At 41.5% G+C, this 25,476-nt stretch overlaps 1 protein-coding gene across 3 annotated transcripts in view; it reads right to left on the reverse strand.

Annotated features, from left to right (window-relative positions):
• The window catches only part of LOC109422351 (deubiquitinase DESI2), a 41,647-nt gene that overhangs the window by 7,737 nt on the left and 8,434 nt on the right, over positions 1 to 25,476 (reverse strand). Inside the window, exon 2 of one of the 3 annotated variants that reach the window (XM_029852366.2) lies at positions 20,278 to 20,371. In XM_029852366.2, coding sequence (XP_029708226.1) covers positions 20,278 to 20,319 — 42 coding nt within the window. In that variant the 5' untranslated portion in view covers positions 20,320 to 20,371. Of the gene's footprint in view, positions 1 to 20,277; positions 20,687 to 25,476 lie in introns of all 3 variants that reach the window. The other 2 variants (XM_029852365.2, XM_029852364.2) reach the window with 2 other exon arrangements.

A 25,476-nucleotide genomic window follows, 5' to 3' on the forward strand; every position in this document is an offset into this window, starting at 1 on the left:
TGGTTCAAGTTGTTTTGTTTACATTTTCTAATTATGGTAGAATTTTTTTTTTCAAAATTTTGAAAAAAATAGCGGAGCAATCGATGAAATCTGAAATTTATTGCAAAGTGTTAAGCTAAACATATCGGCAGAACTGAAGCAAGAAGCAGCAATGAAAGTTTTTTCGAGAAGTGCAGCAACAAAAGTTTCGTCATAAGCTTGAGCTTTTGAAAGCAGAATTAATTAAATTCTATCTTTTTACTAAACTTACATATACTGTCAATTTCTCGATATTAAAAATAAATAATTTTTATTTATTTAGTTCGGATTGCAATACCGTTCAATCGACGCCTTCTTACGAACGATCAGCCTGTTCATTTGGCTCACACTTTGACAGTTCTTTCTGCACGATTGGCTTACAATGGCCGCCTCCGCAGATCTCTATAATGTAGGATTACTAGTTGCCACCGCTGATGCGCGTGTGGGGGTGTGCACGCAAATCGTACACTTGATAGGGATGGCACGAAAGTTGTCTCTCCAATACTCCTCCTCAACCTTTGTTGCCACCACTTGCCGACAACCCCATCATCTCCGAAAACTTCCTCTGCTTGATCGTACCAAGGGGCTTCGTCAGAATATCCGCTACCATATCTTCCATAGGGCAATACTCCAGCTAGATAATCCCGTCATGGCACAACTCCCGCACGTAGTTCTCCCGCGTCTTGATATGCTTCGAGCGCCGGGTGGTTTGCTCCGAGCTGCAAATGCGATGCAACTCTGGTTGTCCTCCATCACTTTCACAGGCCCGTCGTACGGTTCACCCAATTCGTTGAGTAACTTCAGAAGCCATACCAACTCCTGACTCGCTTCACTTAGTGCCACGTACTCCGACTGCGTCGAAGACAGAGTGACACTCGAATGCTTCCGGCTGCACCAAGAAACTGCGCCGCCAGCGTACCGGTAGACAGAACCATTGGTCGACTTCCTGGAACGAATATCGCTAGCCAAATCCGCATCAGAAAATCCGTCCAGGTCGCCACCAGAATTGCTGTACTGCAAACGCCAATCCCTTGTTGCCTTCAGATAGCCAACGACTCGCTTCGCTGCTATCCAGTCCGCCTCGGTCGGTGCACTTACCTTGCGTCCGAGTATCGACGCACTCACGGCCACATTCGGTCGAGCACAGACCGTTATGTATACCCGGATAAAAACTAACCATAGGGTGTATGGTGAAAACCATTCCTGCACCATACAGTGTACCAGCTACAATAAAGTGTATTGTAATAAAATGGTTCGCTATACTATACATTTACATTGGATTTTTATGTAACAATATATTAAACTGTTTTTCTTACGTTTGAACCACAGAGAACAGACATCCAAGTCCAGTTCCGAAACTGTGTAAGGAACTTAACGGCCATTTGAAATCGGCAACACATGTGGCAATAGCGTGGCGCTGCAATCGGTTAATTTTCCATACTAATTTTATTCACCACTTGAAATGTTTCAACTCACCACTGACTGTGGCAATATGGTGTTTGGTGGCGTTAGTGCTGTCATCGTGTATTGGTTTGCAACCTTACTCGAGTAAAGATTCAAATCCTTACACAACTTTCCAAATGAAATTTGTTCTAGCCTGAATGTCTGTTCTCTGTGTTTGAACCATTTACTTTTCCGAAACATTATTTTTCCGTGAATTTTTAATTATTTCTGGTGTTCGATTTGAATAGGTTGTATGTTTGCTGTGATTCCTATGCAGATTCGACCTATTCAAATCGAACACCAGATTTATTCAGTTTAAGATTTTTTCCGTGCTTTGTTTTGTTGATGTTTGTGACTTTTTTGATGCAAAGGAAAGGAAAGAGAAAAAAGTGAATAAGTTGAAACATCAATTCAGTAACAAATTTTGAAAACAACGTATAATCAATGCTACACCATTGATTATACGTCGTTTTCAAAATTTGTTACTGAATTTAACCTTTTGGAATCGATTTTTTTTTCGCCGCTGTCGACGCAACCTCGCTGGTGTCGAACACGTTTGTTATGCTCGGTTTCATCGCCGGGGTCATATATGACCCCTCCGGCTCCAAAGGGTTAATGCCAATAACATGTTTAAATCAGTGGTAAACCAGATGTCCTAAGAACTGCAGGTCCAAGCAGGGGTCCAAGAGATATGGTGGGCTCGAGGGCGGGCTAGGTGTGTAGAATGCGATGAGAGAAATACGAATGCAATGTAGGCCAACCCGGAAAGAAGCAGGTCAGATTACCGTAAATCAGTAGATGAGTTCAACACAGCCTCCTCTCACCGCAATACTGCCCCACAGGAAAATAACGAGCCAACATCTCTGGTTCCCACTTCCAGCCGCCTCGTTGAACACAATAGCGGCGGCTCGGCGGCTTGGTTCCCCATGATAGCGCAACAACATAATTCCAGGAGCAAAAATCAAAAGCGGCGAAACTTTTTTTCACAACCAGTTTTTTTTACCTTTTAAAATCGTTAGTTTAAGCGAAACATGATTTTTAATTTCGCAATTATTTATTTAAAAATGAAGTCGTAATAGTATCAGCTCGTCTTCGTCACGGGAATAAAGTTTCCATAAAATTTAGAATTGTTATTGACAAGATGCAGCCACAGTCAATAACCGATCCTGGATTTTGATGCTGACCTCAAAAACATGGCCGCGTGACAGGAGGCTGGTTCAACACTATTCTTTCTGTGTTTGCATTTAGGGGTGTTTTCTCCTCTTCTCTCATGTGAACTTGCCTTCGACCACAATCGAATCAAATGCGGTTGACAAACTTTATCTTTGACGTAGAGCCATCTTTAACATATGGACTGGACTGAACACTGAAATGACTTTTAATATAGGTTCGTCTGCGGGTTCGCTTTTTAACCTAACTTATATTTGAATCGAACTTGACAGTTATCTCATGAGTTGTTATATATTTCAAACTTTAGTCAAACTGGTGCCTCAATATTGCAATAACGGTTAAGCACGCTGTAATGATACTTATGTACCTCGTCACCCACTTCATGCAACTACATTAGTGGTCTAATAACACTTAGCGCGCTCGGCATAGTTCCATCATGCCGCTCAAAGTGTTGCCACAAATAATGCTAAGTTTGCAAAACCCGGTTATCTGGCTGGTGGGGCATGGGAGCCTAAGCTTCAACTGTTAATGCAATCAGAGACTACTCAGACTTAGACGTGGGCGATCCTATATATGAAGGGTTATCCAAACCGCTCTGGAGAATTCCCAAAGCGCATTCTAATAAATCTAATAAGCCTAAGATGCCATTAACAGGAGGAAAATGGCAAGATAATATAACAATATATGGTTTATGTAATGTAAAACAATTCAACATAACAAAAGAGAACCATTCCAAAACCATTTGATTAAATGTATAACCAGTAGTGAAATTACAATTAAAAACAATTTATTTACGGTACATTTTATTGTTTGAAACCATTCATGTACCATACAATGTACGGTATATTTAAGCCCACGTATCAGTATTTTGAACAATTCATTAACAATAAAATGTATGGTTTTGCAAAAAAATATATATGGAGAAAAATATTTTTTTATATTGTTACGATACTTAACAACCTGTATAATATATTGTAAAAATCTTATTTACAATTCACGGTATGGTGTCCTACAGTACATCTTATTGTTTTTGTATTTTTAGTTTTACAGTGGTGTCTATTGTAAAAATATGGTTCTAAATAGTACTGTTACAATATAACGTTCGGTTTTTCTACTGTATTTTTTATTCGGGTAGCAAGGCACCAACGAGACTGCGATACTGCATTTGAACTGAACGTGAGCCAAAACTGAACTGAACGCGTTCAATTTTTTGAACGTGAACGCAGTAAACATTGAACTTGCGTGTCAGAGCTTTCCATGCTCAAGAACGCCTGTTTCGGCCGGAAAACGCGCGAAGGGATGCGTACCGTGCCGATACTGTCTGAGGTGAAACTTGATCAACAGAAGAAACCTCTTCTTGTAAAATATTGTTTTCCTCACTAAGCCTCAGACCGATTGCTCTAATGGTTTGAGAGCGTAAGGTTTACTGAGGGAGTTTTGGATTCAATATTTTACAAGTTCCAAGTGAACTTGTTGGGTGAGATTCCAAAAACCTAAGGGCTGGTTACTTGCAGCAGAAGTCCTGGCCTCTTTAGAGAGTTTGGTAACTACCTTGAACAAGGGTCGTCTTGACGAGGGACGGATAACTTTCTGAATGAAACACTAAATTTCAACTGACCTCTCTTCATATATTTCAAACATCCTTATATACTAGGCCTATGTCTAAAAGAATGACGTATTATCATATTATTTGCATTTCTCTATCATGTGCGGTACCTGCGTTTGCCCGTTGCAGTAGGGTCAAGATTAGGGCCCTATCTTTATCAGTTGTTATTTTTTCTCTGTCCTTTTCGTCTACTTCTACAGAGGCGACAGTCTCTTGTAATGACTAATCCTACAATGTTGAGGTGATAGATAGACTGATAATTGCGTCGGGTAGACCCGTCTGCGTCATAAATGAAAAATCTTGAAAAATTAATTTTAATTATATTGCGTTTGTAACACCGGCTCCTGTAAATGGACTAATTTACACAAATAATAAGCAATATCTGATAAAAGAGAAAGTATTTCAAACAAATCTGATTTTTCAAATGTATTTAAATATGTGATTGTTTTGTGTATCTGTTTAAAATGTGAAAAGCATTTTTTTTTTTTTTTAAATCGTTATACTACTACGTGAGGATACATCCCCGGGGGAAGTCGCACACCGGGTACATCTGGTTTGTCTTCCACTGCTGCCTGGGATGGACTGGATGGTCCTGGGTTGGCCTTGTTATCATAATCAGTGGTCATGTTATCATAATCAGTGGTCGCCGTCCTGTTGATGTTTCTGAGGGTGTTGCGATGTGTCAAGAAGGTAGTTAGCGAATCCCAAAACGAGGCAAGGAGTTGCCAGCCGAATCCATATATTTCATAGAGGATGCGTCCATGCATCAATGTGTCGATGATAAACTTGAAGAATCGTCCGATCATATATAGACCGATAGCTGTCGATGTTACATTGCCTATCCATGTGGACCAAGATATCAATTTACTCCAGTATTTGTTGACCACGTTGTCGATTATTTTCTCAGAAACCAAAGCATCAAAATAAAATCCCTGTCGGTTTGGTGTTTGTCCTGCTAATAGTCTGTGAACAACATTTGATGCTATTCTACGGTCTCCTTGGTCGTAGATCATGGTTTTCATTTTCTGTAAACTTTCACTGTCGTATACTCCACTTTCCATTAGGTTGGGTAGAGGAGTGTAGGTCCATTTGGTGATGATATCGCTGGTGAGTTTATGGGGTGCAACTGTTTCTCTCATCCTGCCATCAGTGGTATACCAGCGTCCTCCGATTTGAAATTTGGCCGGAAGTAATGGTGTACAGTCGATCTCGGTTCCTCGTAATTGTAGTGTACGTGTAACTGGTGCTAAAAACATTGTCTGATTCCCAAACTTCACCGGAATCTCTTGATAACATATTTCTGACTCTATTGGTTTGACATAGACCGGTTTGCATTCGAGAACATGCAGCACTTCACCGGCAACTACTGCTGTGAATCCTGATCTCTTCATGATGGTATTCACGAATTCAGTTGGATTAAGTCGGGCTAATGTAAGTTTCGTCTCCATTAACGCCTTATCAATTTTGCACATCTCCACCATTACTGAATTATACACATCATCTAGCTTCTGTCCTATGTAGTTTTCCACCAGTGTTATTTTGGAGTTAAAGTAAGTGAAAATATCATGATTCCTGGCATTGGTGGGTTTCTTATGGAATGGTGTTGAAAATCCAACTGATTCTAGTATAAATATTCTCGGGTGATCAGTTTTATAACCCTGGTATCCACATATTTTCGATGTTCCTTTCGTTCGAATGGAAAACAAGTGGGAATCTGATATTGACGTATACACGGCAGGGTTATCCTTTCGTTGGGTATCGATATTAATTGTTTTATTTACAGATCCTTCGAATATAACTTCGAACTCTGTATCTTCGCACCTTTGATTCAAACTGATATCCCAGGTAGAATACCCATCCTCGGAATCTAAACATTTGCCATGAGAATATGGACATACTACACCATGTCTGAGAATGATTTGATCATTTTCTGTATCAATCATGGCTTCATAATTATAAAGTGAAATTTCATATTCGTAATACACCAGTGCGTTAGTCCATGTATATTCCGGTGTTCTGTAAGTTCCTCCACTGCATGAACTGGACCGGATACTGCCAATAATCAATGTTTCACCTCTGGTGGTACTATTCCTCTTTAGCTCACCAATCCGCTTGTCATGCGTAAGAGCTAATGCTCCTAGTAAGTGTGTCGTTTTACATTCTTCAGAAGTGAATTCCTTTACGATGTAGGAGTAGCTATGCTCGTAGTCTGAAATGTGTGAGTGCATGCCGCAGTATCGTATTGATCTTTTGAGGATCACCTTGCACTGATAGACCATTACCGAACTTTTGGTACTTCTTTGAAGAACTTGTATGGGAACTTCGGTTATTGACAAGTTCTTAATAGCAGGTAGGCAAGATGAAACATCTGTTAAAGAATAACTGGTCATATTGACCTCGGGACTAGCGCAATCATAACCTATCAGTCCTGACGTTTCCAAACCCAATATCGCGCAGATGAGATAGAAGAATGCTAACATAGTGAAGGTCCACATTGGTGTTCTTATTCTTGTCTTTCTTCTGGGTTTGTAAGAGTTTTGAGCATTAAGTTTATCTCTTATTTGCTTCACCTTATCAATGTCAATTTTCTGCCGCTTACCCCAGTTGGAAAAGTTTATATCAGCTTTCGTGATAATGGAAAGATTTTCGTCCATCTCGGTTATCTCCTTTTCTGGGTTTATAATCAGTTGTTTGGAGTCGAAACAAGATCCTACTCTTGTCTTGCAACTGTTCAATGACGATTTCTCATCACGATGATGATGCAACCTTGCAAGTTGAGATGTGGTCTTGGGTTGCTTAGGTGTTTTTTCCGTTGAAGATGAGTCACCTTTCACATCTAAAATTGCAACGTTACTCGATGCTCGTGTATAGGATCCTTTTGAAGTTTCTATATCGACAGATCTCACTTGTCCGTCTTGAGCCGTGTGTACCTTGACCACTCTTCCTTTCAACCATTCACCTTGTGGAAGACTTTTATCGGTGATAACAACAATGTCATCTACCTTTATAGGTTCCACCTTGTCGGTCCACTTATTTCTTTTAATGATGGTAGGTAGATACTCCTTTCTCCATTTATCCCAGAAGTACTGTGAATAATGTTGAACAAGCCTATAGTCCTGCTTACTTAGGCTGTTGCTGGATAGTGAAAGTGGTGGGACGTATTCGCCTGCACGTAGAATCAAGAAATGAAAAGGAGTTAGAGGCTCGTCATTAGGATTGTCTAATGGTATATGGGTGAGCGGTCTTGAATTCAATATATATTCGGCCTGGATAAGTGATGATCTTAATACTTCGACTGATGGAAGACGATCTTTTCTGGCGTGTAGCATGTTATTTAAACAGTTTTTAATTATGCGAATAAGTCGTTCCCAAGATCCTCCGAAGTGGGGTGCCACGGGTGGATTAAATCTCCATTTAATTTCCATTGCTGCAGCTTGCCGTTCTCCCATGATGTCGTTTATCTCCTTGATTAATATCTGCATTTGTTTGTTTGCACCAACAAAATTTGTGCCGTTATCACTGTAGAGATGCGAAATTTTTCCTCTTCTATTCTGGAAATTCCGCAGGCACATAATAAATGCATCAGTAGTCATGTTTTCTGCAAGTTCAATATGACTTGCCCGAGTCGTCATGCATGTAAATATAACTCCCCATCTTTTTTCCACAGATCTATGGACCCTAACTTCTATCGGTCCGAAGTAGTCCACTCCAGTATAAGTAAAGGTGGGATTCATTAGACTCAAACGACAATCAGGTAATGCGGCCATTTGTGGATGTGCAGGTATAGCTTTCCTAATCTTGCATACCTGGCAGTTGCTCTTGATATTTTTCAATAGTGCCCGAGACTTAATTACCCAATACTTCTGATACACTGCTGCCAAAACTGCTTCATCGGTTTGATGCAGAAATTTCTCGTGGTATCTTTGCATGATGAGTCTAGTGATGTGATGTTTATAAGGTAGTATAAATGGTTGTCGAGTAGTTTCTGGTACGATGTTCGTTTGACTCAAACGGCTGCAAAATATCATTACACCTCGTTCGTTTAATGCTGGCGTGAGGCAGGCAATTTTGCTGCGTATTGTCAGCCTACCGTTTTTAGTCAAATCTTTCATCTCTTCGGTGAAAACATCCCATTGTGCCTTTCGTATCAGTATTTGTTCCGCTACCTCTCTGTCGTCATCACTAATATGTTTCTGGAAGTTTTTCTTATCTTTGACCCAGTCCACGAATTTCTTTATCACGCACATTCGGTTAAGCAACTTGACCCAACGAGAATATCGGATTTCTTCGATAAAGTCAAGATCTGCTTCATCCGATGTGTGAAACATAAGAGTGACATCTCTAAGTTCCTCCGTTGTATTTCGTGAAAATCTGGAGCTTGGCCAACATGATTCTGGATCCTTAAGAAATTTTGGCCCTGAAATCCACTTAGAATTTTTCACCATTTTTGTGCCTTCATCAGCTGGATTCATTTCCGTAGGAACATATCGCCATTGATCCATCGTTGTTGTATCAAGTAGTTCTCCGATGCGATGTGCTACAAACTGCTTGTAGTTTCTGTGATCTGAATTAATCCAAGAAAGCACAGTTTGTGAATCGGACCAAAATATGGTTCTATCCGGCCTTTTCCGTAATTCCTTATGGATAGTTTCTGCCAATCTGGTTCCAAGAATGGCTGCCATAAGTTCTAGTCTTGGAATTGATAACTTTCTAATCGGTGCTACTCTTGATTTGGCTGATAGCAATCTTACACTTGTTGTATTATTTAGTTTATCAATTCCTCTAACGTATATGGTAGCACAAAAGGCGTATTCTGATGCATCAACAAACACATGGAGTTCAAATCTCCGGCTTTGTTTATCCATAATACATCTGTTGATTACAATAGTTTTTGCAGATTCAATTAGGCTGAGCCAATGTTTCCATCTTTTGTACAAATGATCCGAAATGTCTTCATCCCAGTTGGAAGACTCCTTATGCATTTCTTGCATTATGATTTTACCATGAATGGTAAGATGTGAAATAAGTCCCAACGGGTCATAAATACTCATGATGAAAGAAAGAACTTCGCGTTTAGTAGGTTTTCGTGTTGAATTTCTTACTTCCAAGGGTAACTTCTCAAAATTCAACTCAAAACTGAAGTAATCCATTTTAGTATTCCAGTACAATCCGAGTACTTTTTCAGTTTGTGAATCTTTGTCGTTCAGAACTCGTATCTTTCCAGTTTTAATGCGATTGCTTGGTAACGATGCAAGCAATATTTGTTCGTTAGATACAAAATCTCTAATGAAGAAACTAGCATGATCATGTATAGAGATTACATCGTTAACTGTTTTGATTGCATTGTCCATTGAGTCAAAACTGTCCATGTAGTCGTCTACATAGTGCTGCTTGATGATTGCTTCAGATGCTTGGGGATTCGCATCCTTGAATAAACTGGCGTTGTAGTTCTTTACTGCTTGTGCGCATGCCGGTGAGCATGTTGATCCAAATATCATTACTTGCATGCAGTAAATCTCTGGATTACGAGTTTGATCACAATTTCTCCACAAGAAGCATTGTTTACGCTGATCTTCTTTCTTTATGGCGACCTGACTGAACATTTCTTTTATATCGGCCGCCACTGCAATTGCTCCTTCTCGGAATCTGATCGTTATGCCAAATGATGAGGTAGTAGCATCTGGTCCAGCTAGTAACATAGAGTTAAAAGATACTCCATTTATCTTAGCGGCGGCGTCGAAAACTAATCTGAGTTTTTTCTTATTCTCTACTATGAAATGAGGAAGATAATACGCATCATTGGACCAACTTTTAATTTCTGACGGTGTGAGTTTTCTAGCGTATCCTTTGTTAATATAATCTTTCATCGTTTGAATGGCCCATTCTCTGGTTGCTTCCTCGTTTTTTAACTTTCGCTCCATGTTTTCTAATCGTTTGTATGCGTTGTTGAAGCTTTTCGGGAACTTTGGATTATCGTATTTCCATAGCAGACCTATTTCATAGCGTACACCTTTCCGTTTCAACGTTTCGTCTATTAAATATTTGGCTCTAATCACTTCTTTCGACTGTGGTAAATTCAGCGGGATCTTTACACCGAAATCCTCAATAGAAATATGTCTTTTGATGAGGTCTGATAGTTCAGTGTCTTCTTGAATCACCATCAGGTGTTTCGCCTTTACCACTTCACTAATATTCCCGAATATCAACCAACCTAACAAAGTCTTGATGGCTATTGGATTATTGGGTCCACCAATACGTGTTTCATATGGAACCAATAAATGGCTATGGTTCAATCCAATTAATAACTTTGGTTGTTCCTTCAGATAGCTTTTTATAGGCAGATCTCTTAAGTACGAATATTTTTGTGCTAGTTCATCATAGTCGAGGGATTGGATCGGTAAATGCAGATCCTCGGCTGTTCTCACTTCAGCCATACTATAAAATCGATCTGTTGTTCCGCTTATCTGGAATTTTACAAGTTTGCTGTCGCGTTCTTCTCTTGATACATTATTCGTCCATTTCAATGTGAGTGGTTCGCTGGACCCTTTTAGATTCAATTCCTTGGCCACTTCATTATCGATTAACGTTAAAGATGATCCAGGGTCGAGGAAGGCACTTGTATGAACACTAATCGGTCCGTTTTTCAAAGTTATAGGTATTATTTGATAGAATACCTGATCACGACTATGATGAGCATGTGTTGATCCGGTGACTGTTTTTATTGTTTCTTCCGATGGTTGCCTTTCCTTGTATGTTTTTACAAATCCTCCATGTAGCAGTTTATGGTGTCGACCAGGACAATTGTCTATTCCGCATTTTTTTTGTGAATAGCATTTTTTGTAGTTATGTGGCTTAAGGCACTTTGTACATAACTTAAGTTTGAAAACCTTGGTGACTCTTTCTTGTGGGCATAGCTTCGTAAAAAAATAGCAATCTTCTATTTTGTGCGCCGAATTGCATATGCGACAATGTTCTCGTGGCTGCTCCCTATTTTTGTCGTGATGAACATTCATTCGTCCTTTTTTCTCCGGTGCCGATGTGCACATTTGCATGTTGTTCATTGCTAGTTGTGTGGCAGCGTGTGGTTTAATCCAAGTATTTAATTCTGTCAATGCAGGTTGTCTCTGATGTTGTGTCACATATTTCTGGGTGTATTCAACCCAATTCACTTGTAGATTGTATGGAAGTTTCCAAATGAGTTCTTCCAATAATCGCGGATCTGTTAATAAATCTGCTCGATTTAAAGTGTTCATATTTATGATGAAGCAATCTAGCTTATCCGCTATTTCATTAATGGTTTTGTTGCCGAGTTTTTTTATTCTTTCTAAATCTCCTCGCAGCTCTCTGCAAATCATAGAAGCCTGGCCAAATTGTTCCTCCAATTTCCGCATAATGTGTGGAACATTATTTGCACTTATCATTAGCGGCTGCACGGATTTTGCTGCTGTCCCTTTCAACGCTTTTTCCAGTCGTGAAAGATTGTCTAAATTTGAATACTCGGCTTGAGTTGTTGTGACATCGAATGCATTTTTAAATTTAGACCAATCTTTTGGGTTACCGTCGAAGTGCGGTAACTCCATCAATATTTGTTTCTGGTTCCACAAAAACATGTTGCGTTGGAAGTCTTCTTGTTGCTTGTTCTCGATTACTTCTGGCTTCACGTTTGATGCTGAATTCAATTTCATTTGTGCCAATTCACCCTGCAGTTTTTTGATCAAGTCTTCCGTCTTCTTGATGTGATCGACTTCTTGCTCCATCTTGGTGATTTTCTTTTTATAACAATTCATGCATACCCAGCTTTCTTTGTCGTCCGGTAAATTTTTGAGGCTAGCACACTTTTTGTGATACCAAGTGTCGCATAAATCACATGCAACTAAGTCATCGTAAGTGTTGGGTTCTTCGCAGGCACCGCAGCTCCACAAATCTTCAGGAGCGATACTCTTTTTTGCCATCTTAAAGGTTTTCTTGGGTTTTATTGCCCCGGCGCAGTTTTGAGATACCTGCCTCCGTGCCGGGAATGACAATTCAATTTGTTTCCCTTCCGCAGTTAAAAAATACCTGCCTCCGTGGTTGGGATAGATGAGTTTTGAAATACCTGCCTCCGTGCCGGGAAAGACGGTTCAATTTGTTGCCTTTCCGCAGTTTTTACGATGCTGGTCCTGATCCTGGTGGTCGGTGTGATTTTTGTGATATTCGTCGGATTTTTCTCGTCGACTTTTCACTTGCTGCTCTTCTGGCGTCAGCAACACCTTTTTACTTTTACTGAGTTCGCGATTTTGGATTCCTCTCTGGAGCCACCAAATGTTTCGGCCGGAAAACGCGCGAAGGGATGCGTACCGTGCCGATACTGTCTGAGGTGAAACTTGATCAACAGAAGAAACCTCTTCTTGTAAAATATTGTTTTCCTCACTAAGCCTCAGACCGATTGCTCTAATGGTTTGAGAGCGTAAGGTTTACTGAGGGAGTTTTGGATTCAATATTTTACAAGTTCCAAGTGAACTTGTTGGGTGAGATTCCAAAAACCTAAGGGCTGGTTACTTGCAGCAGAAGTCCTGGCCTCTTTAGAGAGTTTGGTAACTACCTTGAACAAGGGTCGTCTTGACGAGGGACGGATAACTTTCTGAATGAAACACTAAATTTCAACTGACCTCTCTTCATATATTTCAAACATCCTTATATACTAGGCCTATGTCTAAAAGAATGACGTATTATCATATTATTTGCATTTCTCTATCATGTGCGGTACCTGCGTTTGCCCGTTGCAGTAGGGTCAAGATTAGGGCCCTATCTTTATCAGTTGTTATTTTTTCTCTGTCCTTTTCGTCTACTTCTACAGAGGCGACAGTCTCTTGTAATGACTAATCCTACAATGTTGAGGTGATAGATAGACTGATAATTGCGTCGGGTAGACCCGTCTGCGTCATAAATGAAAAATCTTGAAAAATTAATTTTAATTATATTGCGTTTGTAACAACGCCCGTTCAGATCCCCATTCGGCTCAATGTTCTAATGTACTATTCTATCGATATGTAAAGCTAATGAATCGGTCCAGTCGTACGGATTTTCATAGAAATCGGACTTCATGGAACATGGCCCTTTACTGTACCACATAATACCATATTAGTAATACGTACATGCATTGCATTGTGGAGATGGGTAGGGAGCGGATCGAAACGTCCGGGGTGACAACGCCTCGGTCCTTGGATGCTTGGATGCGTTATCATATCCTATATGCCTTCTCTCCTAGGACTTTGTGACGCATTTGTATACACTCGTTGTTGCACGGAAAAATGTGCCATACGACCTAGGACATTGGGCATCAGACATTAAGATTCTGCACCGAAATACGGATTATCCGCAATCCACGGTGACCGGTCCGGTTCCCCCTCACAATAGAAGGTCAGATCTGAAATCCAATGAGCTGAATCCAATTGCTAGAATTGGCGAAAAAAATGGCAGAAATATGACTATTTCAGTTTAGCGGGTACCAGGGTATTAGCATGTTGGCGTTATACTGGCGCAGTTCTTGTTCATTGTTCAAGGTGCGTTCAGTTTTGAGCTCGCACGCGTTCCAAATTTTGAACTGAACAATGTTCAAATCGTTTTGATCGCAGCGTGCCGAATTTGAACATGAACGCAAATTGATCGCGTTCAAATGCAACACTGCCATCACTCAATGCACTACTTTTGTCCTCTTCTTTCACGTATCTGGTGTCCATCGGAGTTTTCGCACCTTTGGCGTCACGAAGTCCAAACTTGTCCACAACACGATCAATGTACTCCTTTATCTCCTTAACTTAAGAAAATAACTCACATCACCGAGATCCGTCATGTTAAAGTACTTTTTCAGTTGTTCGTACACCACTTCAATTTCCGAATCGTCCTCGCAACCGTCGAGAATATCGTCAATATAAACCAGCAAATACACCATTTTCCCATTCACTTTCTTCGTGTATAAACAGGTATCCGCTGCGCTGTGTGCGAAGCCCCTGCTTTTCAGGACTGCATCCAGCCGCTTGGTCCAGCATCTTGCGGACTGCTTCAGCCCGTAAATGCTCATCCTCAAACGGCACACCTTGTTCTCCTTGCTTTTGACCACGTGACCGGGTGGCTGCACCATGTACAACTCCTCATCAAGTTGGCCGTGCAAGTAAGCGGTTTTCACATCAAAATGTTTTAGTGTCATTCGCCTTTTACTCGCCAACGCCAACAGAAGCCGAAAAGTTGAGTGAGTTGTCACCGGAGCAAACACCTCGTCGTAGTCTTCGCCGAACTTTTGCAAGAAACCCTGCGCTACCAGACGAGCTTTGTGCTTCACCACCTGGCAGCTGCATTCCGCTTCAGTTTGAACATCCAGCGGCAACCGACAGGCTTCCGACCTGCAGGTAGGTCGACCTGATCCCAATTCCCGTTTTCTGAATGAGACTTCAGCTCATCCCGCATTGCCGATTGCCACTGCAGCTTCTGATCACAGACCAGTGCTTCCTTCAGACTCTTCGGTTTCACTTCATCTCCCGCCGCAGTTTCAGCTACGAAGATTTCTTCTATCAGTCTACTCGGAGGAATTCCTTTTGTTGACCGCTGCGAACGCCGAGCGATCTCATCCACCGAAAAACCATGAAAGGATTCGTCCTCAGAAGCACTTCCATAAAGTATCCGAATCGATATCCGATCCTGTTGGCCGTTTACCGATCCAGAGGGATTTCGTGATCGAAAGAATACAACACAACTGATTTAATTGAACGAACGGACTTATTTATTCACATGTGTCTTCAACGACGGTTGGCTTAAGATTAAAAAAATGGTAAAAACATCAACATGCACTTGTCGTGCGCGCCTTTTTCTTTTCTTCTCTCTCTCTCTTCTGCTGTCAATTTATCTACACTCTAAAACTATTCTGCTAAGGGGTGAGCACTGTTTACTCCAACACTCCTCCTCAGTGTGAGCCCCGACAGTTCTTTCATATACCCTCAACCACTCCTCTAAGCACATTCCAGCTACCCCAGCTCCTCCTCAAACTAAACGACTAAACTTCCTCATCTCCTCCTGCCACAGGTCTCCTCCATTCCATGTTGAATCTTGCTGGACAACTTTTCGGCACTCCCAATCATTCAAACTTATTGCACCACATAAAGTCCATCCTTTTTCTTACCCACTGCGATTACGATACTGTTATCCATGATCATATATTCAGCTGCTTCAAATTGGACCTTGAATCCACGTTCAGTGATTTTTCCCACGGACAACAGGCTGCTGGCTAATCCAGGCACAAACAGTACCTTTTCGACCTGTATCACGCGTTGTTTTCCGTTCACTCCGGTAGCAGTCAGCTTCGTTGTACCCATCGCTCTCGCTCGAATCTTCTTGTCATTTGCCAGAACAACTTCCTCGGTGCATGCCACCAAACCTTCCAGTAGCTCCGCCCTTCCGGTCATATGCATCATGCAACCAGAATCAAGACACCAATCTTCTGTCGGCTTCTTCGTTTTCGCTGGTTGGTTGCGCTTTCTCTCTGCAGTGGCAGCAAAACAAATGTTTCTTTCGGTATGCTTCCTTTGCCGTTTCTGTGTTGGCATCGTGGACACTTTCGCTTCTTCCTCTTCTTCTTCTTCATCATCACTCACCTTCAATTTCGGACACTCTCGCCAGAAATGTCCCAATCGCTTGCAACAATAACACTTTTGCTTCTGCAGTTCACTTCGGTCACTCTTATCGTTCTTCATACGGGTGGCTACCCTTAACGCCTTCTCGGAATCCAAATTTTCGCACTTACGCTTCCATTCATCAAGCAGTTTTCCCTTCACATAATCCTGCTTGAGTTCCTCCACCGGACGACTTTCCAGTGCCGTAATCAATGCATCGTAGCTTGCTGGCAGACTCGACAAGATAATGGCCACAATCCAGTGCTCCTGCAGTCCCTCACTTAAGGCAATCAGACGATTCACTAGCTCAGCCACTTCCATTAAATGCTTGGCCATATCTTCGCCTTCTTCTAGCTTCAACGAACACAACTTCCGAAACACAAAAACCTTGTTCGTCAACGAACCGCGCTCGTGGTAGCCCTTTAATGCCCCCCACATCTCGTACGCCGTCGTCGCACCCATCACATGACACAGTTGATCGTTCTCCAACGCCAGCCCGATTGTCGCCCTCGCTTTGCCGTCTTTCGCCATCCACCCAGCGGGAGGCACTGCTGGTTTTTGTTCACTCACCATCTCGAACAAATCTTCCTTCACCAGTAGCAGCTCCATACGGAACTTCCAGCTCGCCCAGTTGGAATTGTTGAGCCGCTCAAACTGGAATTTAGCTTCCGCCATGTTGTCACTACCGAAACTAAACAACACAAAATGTCCACTTATTTTCTTTCGATTTCCTACGAATTTCGCTCACTCACGCCGCGCAACTGGAGCCCATAAAATGTTGGCCGTTTACCGATCCAGAGGGATTTCGTGATCGAAAGAATACAACACAACTGATGTAATTGAACGAACGGACTTATTTATTCACATGTGTCTTCAACGACGGTTGGCTTAAGATTAAAAAAAAATGGTAAAAACATCAACATGCACTTGTCGTGCGCGCCTTTTTCTTTTCTTCTCTCTCTCTCTGCTGCTGTCAATTTATCTACACTCTAAAACTATTCTGCTAAGGGGTGAGCACTGTTTACTCCAACAGATCCCACACTGTTCACGTCCTAAAAATCACTGTTTTCTTCTTCCAGGTCCGGCTCACTTGGGGGCGACGACAAGGGCACTTCAACCACTCCTCCTGACGCTACAGGTTCCGCGCGGACGGCTTCCTTAACACTACACAGCTCTAGGAATTTCGCATCCCTGCTGATGGTGATGTGACCTGTCTTCATATCCAAGAAGCGATATGCCTTTCGATCGTCTTTATACCCAACGAACACTAGTTTCGCAGAATTCACATAAAGCGCCCTTCGCTTTACTTTCGGAACATGCACGTATGCCTCACTACCAAAGAACTTCAGATGGCTGTACGATGGCTTCTTCCTGTTCCACAACTTGTACGGCGTACCCAAGATTGATGACGACGGGCAGCGATTCTGCAAATAGTTCGCAGTATTGATCGCCTCGCCGCAGAACTTCTTCTCCAAGCTCGATTCAGCCAACATACAACGCATCATCTCCTTGAGGTGACGGTTCTTCCGTTCAGCCACACCGTTCTGTTGCGGCAAATACGGGGCCGACATCTGATGCACGATGCCATTGTCCGCGAAAAACTTCTTCAGCGCACTACCGGAGTACTCGCCGCCCCCATCCGACCGGATACCGGTACTCACGGATCTTCACTCCCGCGTCGGACTTGTGCTGCAGCAAGTACACTACCGAATAGCGACTGTACTCGTCCACCAGCACCATGTAGTAACGATTTCCCCGCGGTGTTGCCACTTCCATCGGCCCGCCCAAGTCACTGTGCACAAGTTCACCAACCTCACTAGCTCGGCTCTTCGACGCCTTCGGGAAGGTGTCCCGGCTCATCTTCCCCTCGCAACAGGGTCCACACACCGATGTGACGCTACACTGCGTAATGTCCAGACCGTGACCAAATTTCTCACGCACTATTCTCGTTACAGCCTTCAGAACGCGGTGCCCCAGGCGACGATGCCACAAGTGTTCACACTTTTCACTGTGCTTAGTTTCGGATAGAAGGGCCTTGTCCGAAAATCGCTTCAAATAATACAGGCCACCGTTCCGTTGACCGACCAGAACAACTTCCTTTCCCTTCTACACTTTGCACCCGGACTTTTCGAACGACACAGTGAGTCCAAGGTCTGCAATCTTGTCCACGGAAAGCAAATTTCCAGTGAGCGACGGCACATGGAAAACGTTTCCCTGCTTCACTTTCACTCGCGCACCTTCACCGTTCACACACGAAATCTGTCCGGAACCAGAACCAGTCGATTTGATGGTCTTCCCATCAGCCAAGCAAATCATCGATTGCTTGGACTCGTCGAGCTTCTCCAGCAAGGACGCGTCGTTCATCATGTGGGAGGTGGCACCGGAATCAAGATACCAGTCACCTGTTTCACCAACACTCCCAGCAGCTAGACACATCTCGAACTCCTCATTCACACTTATGTGGCCGGCAGGGTACCCGGGTACCTTTTTCAATTTCAAATCTCGATATTTTAATGGTTATTGAGACTAGGATGTTGGAACTCTGTTAGATCTTAGAACTCGTGAATATACATCCACAGACAAACAGACGTCTCACTCTACTCACTTCCCATCGTTTCACTTTTTAACGGATTATTCAAATATTCCGTAGTTCGCAAATCGCTCGCTCATGGCGCTCGCATCGTTTTTGCTCCTGTTTGACGTTTGCTCACTACTCAGTAGATTTGCGTACCACAGCATAATTAGCATTGGGCGATTATGTTTTCGTGACGATGATTTTTATCGCATTTTCTTCCAAGTGACACGTCTGTTTGTCTGTGATACATCTATTAATGGGGTTGACCGAATTTTAAAGTGAGGAGGGGCAGGGGGAGGGAAGGCCGGCAGGGTACCCGGGTACCCACGAAATTGAAATGATCATATCTCCGTCAATTTTTCATCGATTTTGGGAATTTTTAGCTCATTCAACTCAGAAACTCATCTATCGGAAAAATATTTGGCTAGACCGATCTAATCACCGTGGTTTTCGGAAAATCCATATTTTTGGGAGTATGTCCTTATACCATATTGAAACCCACATTGTTAATGTTAAGGCTAGGATACCTTAAAGTGTTTATGGTCAACTATGGCCCAACGGGGAGCGTGTTCCGAAATCACAGTTTCAAAGTTAACACGTTTTATGATTCCAGGCCGGTCAGATACAATATGACAAAGCAATTTTACGGTGATTGGTACCGAAATTGCTACTAACCTACCGAAAATCCCGTATATTGTATTGTATAAAAACATGGATCCGGAAATTCGGATTTTCCGGTACCTATGGTGATTGGACCGGTCCAACCAAATACGATCTCGATAGATAATGAGTTTCTGAGTTGAATGAGGCAAAAACTTTTAAAATCGGTGTAAAAATCGCTGAGATATGATCATTTCCATTTCGTGGGTACCCGGGTACCCTGCCGGCCTTCTACGGGTGTTTTTTTTTTGCTGGCCACACTACGGTTAAAGGGGCTATTAGACTGTTTATCATAAGTTATGACTCATAACGACAAATATTTGCCATGGTAGTCCGATATTCGTCCAAGGTTGCCATGATTTACGTTGTGTTGGTCGTTTGTTGGGCTTGTTTGGCCAAATATTTGCCATGTCTAATGGGACCTTTACGCTCGGCAGCCACTGACACTTTCTCCTTTTTCTGATACTGAAGGAACTTCCGGCAATCCTTTCGGAAGTGCCCCTCCTTCTTGCAATAGTGGCAGACTTTTACCACCTTGTGCTTCACACTAGTCGGCTTCTCCTTAGCCGGCTCCGTCACAAACACTGGTCGTTCAGCTTCTCAATCGTGACCTTCGTGTCGGCCATTTTGTTTGTGGTACTACGCACTTTACTGTCCCTCGATTGAAACAACAAAATTCACGATTAGCGACGAACTACCGAAATTAAACTACCGCACTTTCACGCAACTGGCCCATAACCTATAGGGACGAATGTTCCAGTGGAATTAAAACGCAGTATTTAATTTAGTAAACGAAATAAAAATATATTGAAACGAAACGATGTTCACACAGCGAGAGTACTTTTGGGTTTGATAAAATGGCGCCAATCGTACACTCGATAGGGATGGAACGAAAGTTGTCTCTCCAATACACCATATTCTGTTGATTCTGTAGACCCTAACATTGGCAACATAAGTCATGGTCTGGATGTCCCGTATGGATCGCGTATGGAGTTGATGGGAAATCCCACATTGACAGTAACGCTTATCCTAAACATTACATATTATCATCCAAAAAAAGCACTCAACGCATACTGAACTAGACACCGAAACAAACAATCAGTAGATTTCCAAGTGAAAATCTACAATTATTTAATTATATATCTCATTTACTACGTACTTACCATATCGTACACGTTGAGTATGACCGGTTCGCGGCTTCCCATCGCTGTCGGTAGCAGTTCGTCGCTTCCGTTATCCTTTGGCACCCCGAGACAGCTGGGAAAGGGCAGATTGCAGGGAAGCCCGTTCGAGAACATCACAACATCCAGCGATCAAGAATGGTGAGGGCAACACGAAACGAGGGCGGCAACAAAGTTTTAGCGACGATTGTGTTCTCAATGATGAGGATGATGGTGGTGGTGTTGGTGATTTCGTTTCGAGTGGATCATGTACTACGCGATGAATGATGAGATACGGCCTAAAGAATTAAATCATGTAGGAACGGGACGGAGCAATGCGATCAACTGGATGATTGTTCTAGCTCTGTGTGTGGGTAATGATTTGAAGGCTGGTCAGAAGAAGGTTGTGTAACTAAAAGAAAGAGGAGAAATTGGAAAGGTGAGGAAAATAACTACTGTTTCTAAGGTTTCTAATACGATGTTTTGCGGAATCTCTACAAGATGCTTCTAAGATACTAAAAAATAATCCACAAGGCCTAATGCTTTGCACGTCGTACTTGGATTTAATTGGCTTCTTCGTAGTTTAATCTGGGATCCAGGAATTCAATCCAGGGATTTCTCCAGGAACTCCTGAAGGAAAAAATCCCAAAATCCTAAAAAAATCTTATAAATCCTGAATGTTTTTCACAAGGAGCTACAATTAGTAATTTTCCTAAAAGAGCTATTACAAGAGTCCTAAAAGGAATCTCTAAAGGATTCCAACAAGGAAATTCTGACGGGTTTCCACCAGAAACCTCTAAAGGATTTTCAAATAGAACTTCACAACGATTCCAGGAGAATTCTCAAAAGCAACTCCAGGAAGACTCCAAGAAGCAACTCCTGGAGAATTCCCAGATATAACACTTTGAAGGAAACGCTGTTAGAAATTCTGGTGAAATTCCAAAGGCCAATAAAGAATAGAAGTTTTACAAACAAATTTCCTGAAGAAACCACCTCCGCACTAAATCCGAAAGGAACTCCCACAAGCAACTCGTGAAGAAATTTTTTGATGAGTCCCAGAAGACTATCCTGGACAAATACCAACAACTCTTTGAAGAATATCAGAAGGAATTTCTGATGAAATCCTAGTAAATCAAATAGAGTCTCTTTATTCGAGTCTAGCTGGACCGTGTGGACAAAAGCGGAACATATACAGGGTGACTGGTAATTCGTGTTACACCCGAAAGGAGGTGAAAGTAGACCATATTTGCAGCAAAAAATTGTTCTACAGGTAGGTCCGGAAATCACTGCTAAGTGAGTTATTCAAAAATTAGTGTTATTAAATTACCCCATCTTTAAACATCTCTAACTCAGAAACTATGAACCGTATAATCAATCTAAGCGCATGGATAGAAAGTTTAAAGCTTTGTCTTTTAATGCTCTTTGGACAGGTAATTGATAAAAAGTCATTTAAGTGCAGAAATTTTGACTTTTATGTAAAAAGTGCCTAAAAATGTACCCCCTTTTCACCTTTTTTGATAGTTTACTCGTGAAAAACGTGATAAATGTGAGAAATGTTCTTCTACAAAACATTCATTTTTTGATACGCTACCAAACTGTCCTTTGGTGCAACATTGTATCTTTCATAGTTTTGTCACAATCTTGAATTCAAAATGTTGTGAAATAAATCAATGTTTTTATTGCAATACTGTCTGGCAACCCTACACGTTTGCTTGCTGTTGGTCGTCGTGCACATGGCAACGAAGTCCAGCGTCGCGGCGGCGGTCATCGTTTGACAGAGCCAACAGTGAACGGCAGATTGCGCGCTATGTTTATGAATCAATCTCAAGGCATCCTTTTCTTTGGGTGAAGATTCAATTCGCCTAGATGCCATACACCCAAACCCACTCACTGGTGGAATTTAGCGAGATCATACCACTGGGTGGCACCATTTTAAGGGATATTCAAACCTATGGGCCGAGACTGGGTCCGGGCCGGGGCCGCGGCCGAGACTCGATAGGGCTTTTTGTCGCTTCGTTCTCACTGCACACAATGCTCACCGGGCTATAGCGCCTGCGCACCAGCAATTTATGTTGCGCGAACGCACGCACAGTATGAAGCGGTTGTCATTTATTTTTGTTTTTGTTTCTGCGCACTTTCTCCAGTGTGATTGATGTACATTCATCCAGAACTTTCTTTTGTAATTTCTACAGGAATCTGGGATTCCTCCAGCTTTTTTTATGATTTCCCTTGGAATGCTTTCTGGGACTCTCCCGTAGTTCTTTCTGAAAAACCTCTAATGAGATTCTTGTAGGAGTCCTTCCTGGTATTTCTCCCGCTACTCGGTCTGGGTTTTTGTCCTTGAGTTCTACTAAAATTTCTTCTGGAATACTTTCAAGAACTGGTTTAGAATTTTTCTCCAGAAATTCCTCCAGGAGTAGCTTCCCACAGTTTATTTATTTTCAGTTCAACGGGAAGCCCTCCTGAAGTTCCTGAGAGTGAGTCCAGGAGCTCCCCAGGCATTCCTCCAGGGTGGGGGTGGGAATTTCTTGAGAATTAGCCCAAGAATTTCTCCAGCATTTGTCGTAGAATCACCCTAGGATTTTACTGGGAATTTCTCCATTATAACTCTGGAAATTAATGCAGGAGTTCTCCAGCAATAATGCATGCTTCTCTTCAGGATTTTTCCCGAAAATTACTGAAGGACTCAAGGGATTTCTCCAGAAATTCCTGCATTAACACCACCAGGACTTCCTCAAGGGATTCCAGTAGTTCTTCCAGGAATACCTCCAGAAATTCCATCAGGTATTTTTCCAGGAAGTCTTCTTGGAAATACTCCAGGCATAACTCCAAGAATTTCTCCGTGAGTTACTCCAAGTATTCCTACAGGATTCTTACAGATGTTTATCCAGGAACTACTGCAAGATGTCCTCCAATTTTTTTCCAGGAAGGAATTCTTCCAGTGATCAGGGTGTCCATTCAAATTCAGTTTTCCGATTCCCGGATTTTTCCCGGGTATGGACTAACTTCCTGAGTATGTACGAACGCAAATTATTGTTGTAGTAGGACGCTCCTCAGTGTATTTTTTATATACAGTTTTAATTTGGTGTATAACTTGATACGAATCTTATAGACTTCCTGATTTCATAAATTATGATTAAAAAAAAAACTTACTAGCTCTACAATCACTGGTGTTAATTTCCCCTTCTTACACGAAATTTAGGATTAGAGTTAGTTGAAAAGGTCCTTTCTATAACAAGGAAATGGAATCTATATGAAAATATTATTCAAACTGATGTCACTGTGTCTGATTTTTTAATAAAATTTTTGTTGAATATCATAAAAAATTCGGTAGAAAAATATCGAAACATTTTTGGTAAACCTGGTCTTTAGAACATTAGTTTGCTACATTTTGTGAAAATCTCCATCTAAGTTTTTGTTCTGCTTCCATCGTGATTTTAAACAATTTACTTGCTGAATCCGAAATCTTTTGACTCCGATTTTCTCCGAATTTTGAAGTAAAACGTTTGAGTTCTTCTCCAATATTAAATAATATCTTGAGGACATTCAACATTTCTTCCTTTAGGAAGTATTCCATGAGTTCTGCAAAAAAAATATCATGAAAGTTGTACTACAACTTCTTTTAAAATGCTTCGTTTGGCTAATATTGCCGTAAACATATCAGGGATTCTATTGTATACTCTTCCGAGGATCCGAGTGCTTCCAGGAAGTAACATTTTGAAACATTTCTTCACAGATTCCATAGAAGATTCATCTGCGGATTCTACTACTATACTAAGGAAATCTGTAGGAAATTTCTTATTGGATCCCATCAGAGAGTCTTTCATGAGCAGTTTTTTTTAATTCGCTGTAATTTACAGTGTTGTACTTACTCTTCAGAATTTTATTTGAATTTTACCTTGAGCTCCTCCAAAATTCTGTACAGAAGCGGGTAGGCACAATATTACTGTTTTTCAATAATTTTCTCCTTGACTTCTGCCAAAGGGATCAAATTTAAGGCTCAAATAACCATCATTCAGTCATCAGCAGTCTTGTTAGAGATCACATTCATTTGAACCTTTTCGTCGATATTCGGCCTCTTTTGTCTCCAACATTCGCCACACAAGCAATCAAACTACTGTACGATACAAAAATGTCAAACGAGTGCGCTTCACCACGATAGTGTCTTCGGGAGACGGTTCGGTTTTTGTTATTCCTGTCTTCTTCCATAATGAGAGCTGTGTTGGCCAAATGTGTATCGTATTCAATGCAACATGCAATAACAAACTTATACTAACATTCATAATCGGAATTGGCTACAAATCTATGCGAAAAGCTTGAATTAGACAAATGTCATTGTGTCAGACGATAATGATTTGACGCTTTCTTATGTTTATTGAACTTCGTTCCACCGATCGTGTTGTGTTTAAAAGGTAACGGTAGCGCACGAATGTAACAAAGCAAGCTGACACCCGACTGCGGCAACAAAATGAAGGTAGTGAAAAGTATCGAATGTTTTCAAGACTGGTCATCAGCAATCATCAATTATTCAAAAGCAGTTTTCTTTCTATAAATCAAAAAACCGTCAATGAAAATTATTTCACTGCTATCCATATGCTGAGTAGAGTACAGTGATAAATTTTCATTACCATTGGTTGTGGTTTCATCGAAAAAACTGCTTTTGATTTTTTGGTAAACGATGATAGTTTGCTTCCTCTTAGGGGATCTAGCAGAAATATATGAAGAGTTTCACTAAGAATGTCACCAGAATCCCTCCAGAAACTGACACATTTTTTTTCAAACGTGAAAATCTCTTCGCCGTAAGTAACTTCTGCAGGTTTACTGAGTTCGCCAGGAATTCCGATTTTCCTAACAAGACTCAAAAAGTCCATCGTGAAATCTTGCAGAAATCTGAAAATTTCGCCTAAGAAGTATATTCTGATTTCTTTTACATGAATTTATCAAGATCCAACAGAAACTACTAAAATTCCTGAGAGGCTGCCTTTCTAAAAAAACATATTCACCCGGCAACTCTGTTAATGTTGCTATCATTCTATTCAAGACTTGCTTGACACTTATGAAGTACCGTGGAGGGCCCATATTCTGCGCATCTAAGACTTTTTCAATTTCAATCAGCTGTAACAAATTCCAAATCGAACCGATTTGGCTGAATTTTTGACTGCACATAGTTATTACCTTTGTAAATGAGGGAACAATATAATT

This window comes from Aedes albopictus, chromosome 3 (genome assembly GCF_035046485.1).
Source record: "Aedes albopictus strain Foshan chromosome 3, AalbF5, whole genome shotgun sequence".
NCBI lineage: Eukaryota > Metazoa > Arthropoda > Insecta > Diptera > Culicidae > Aedes > Aedes albopictus.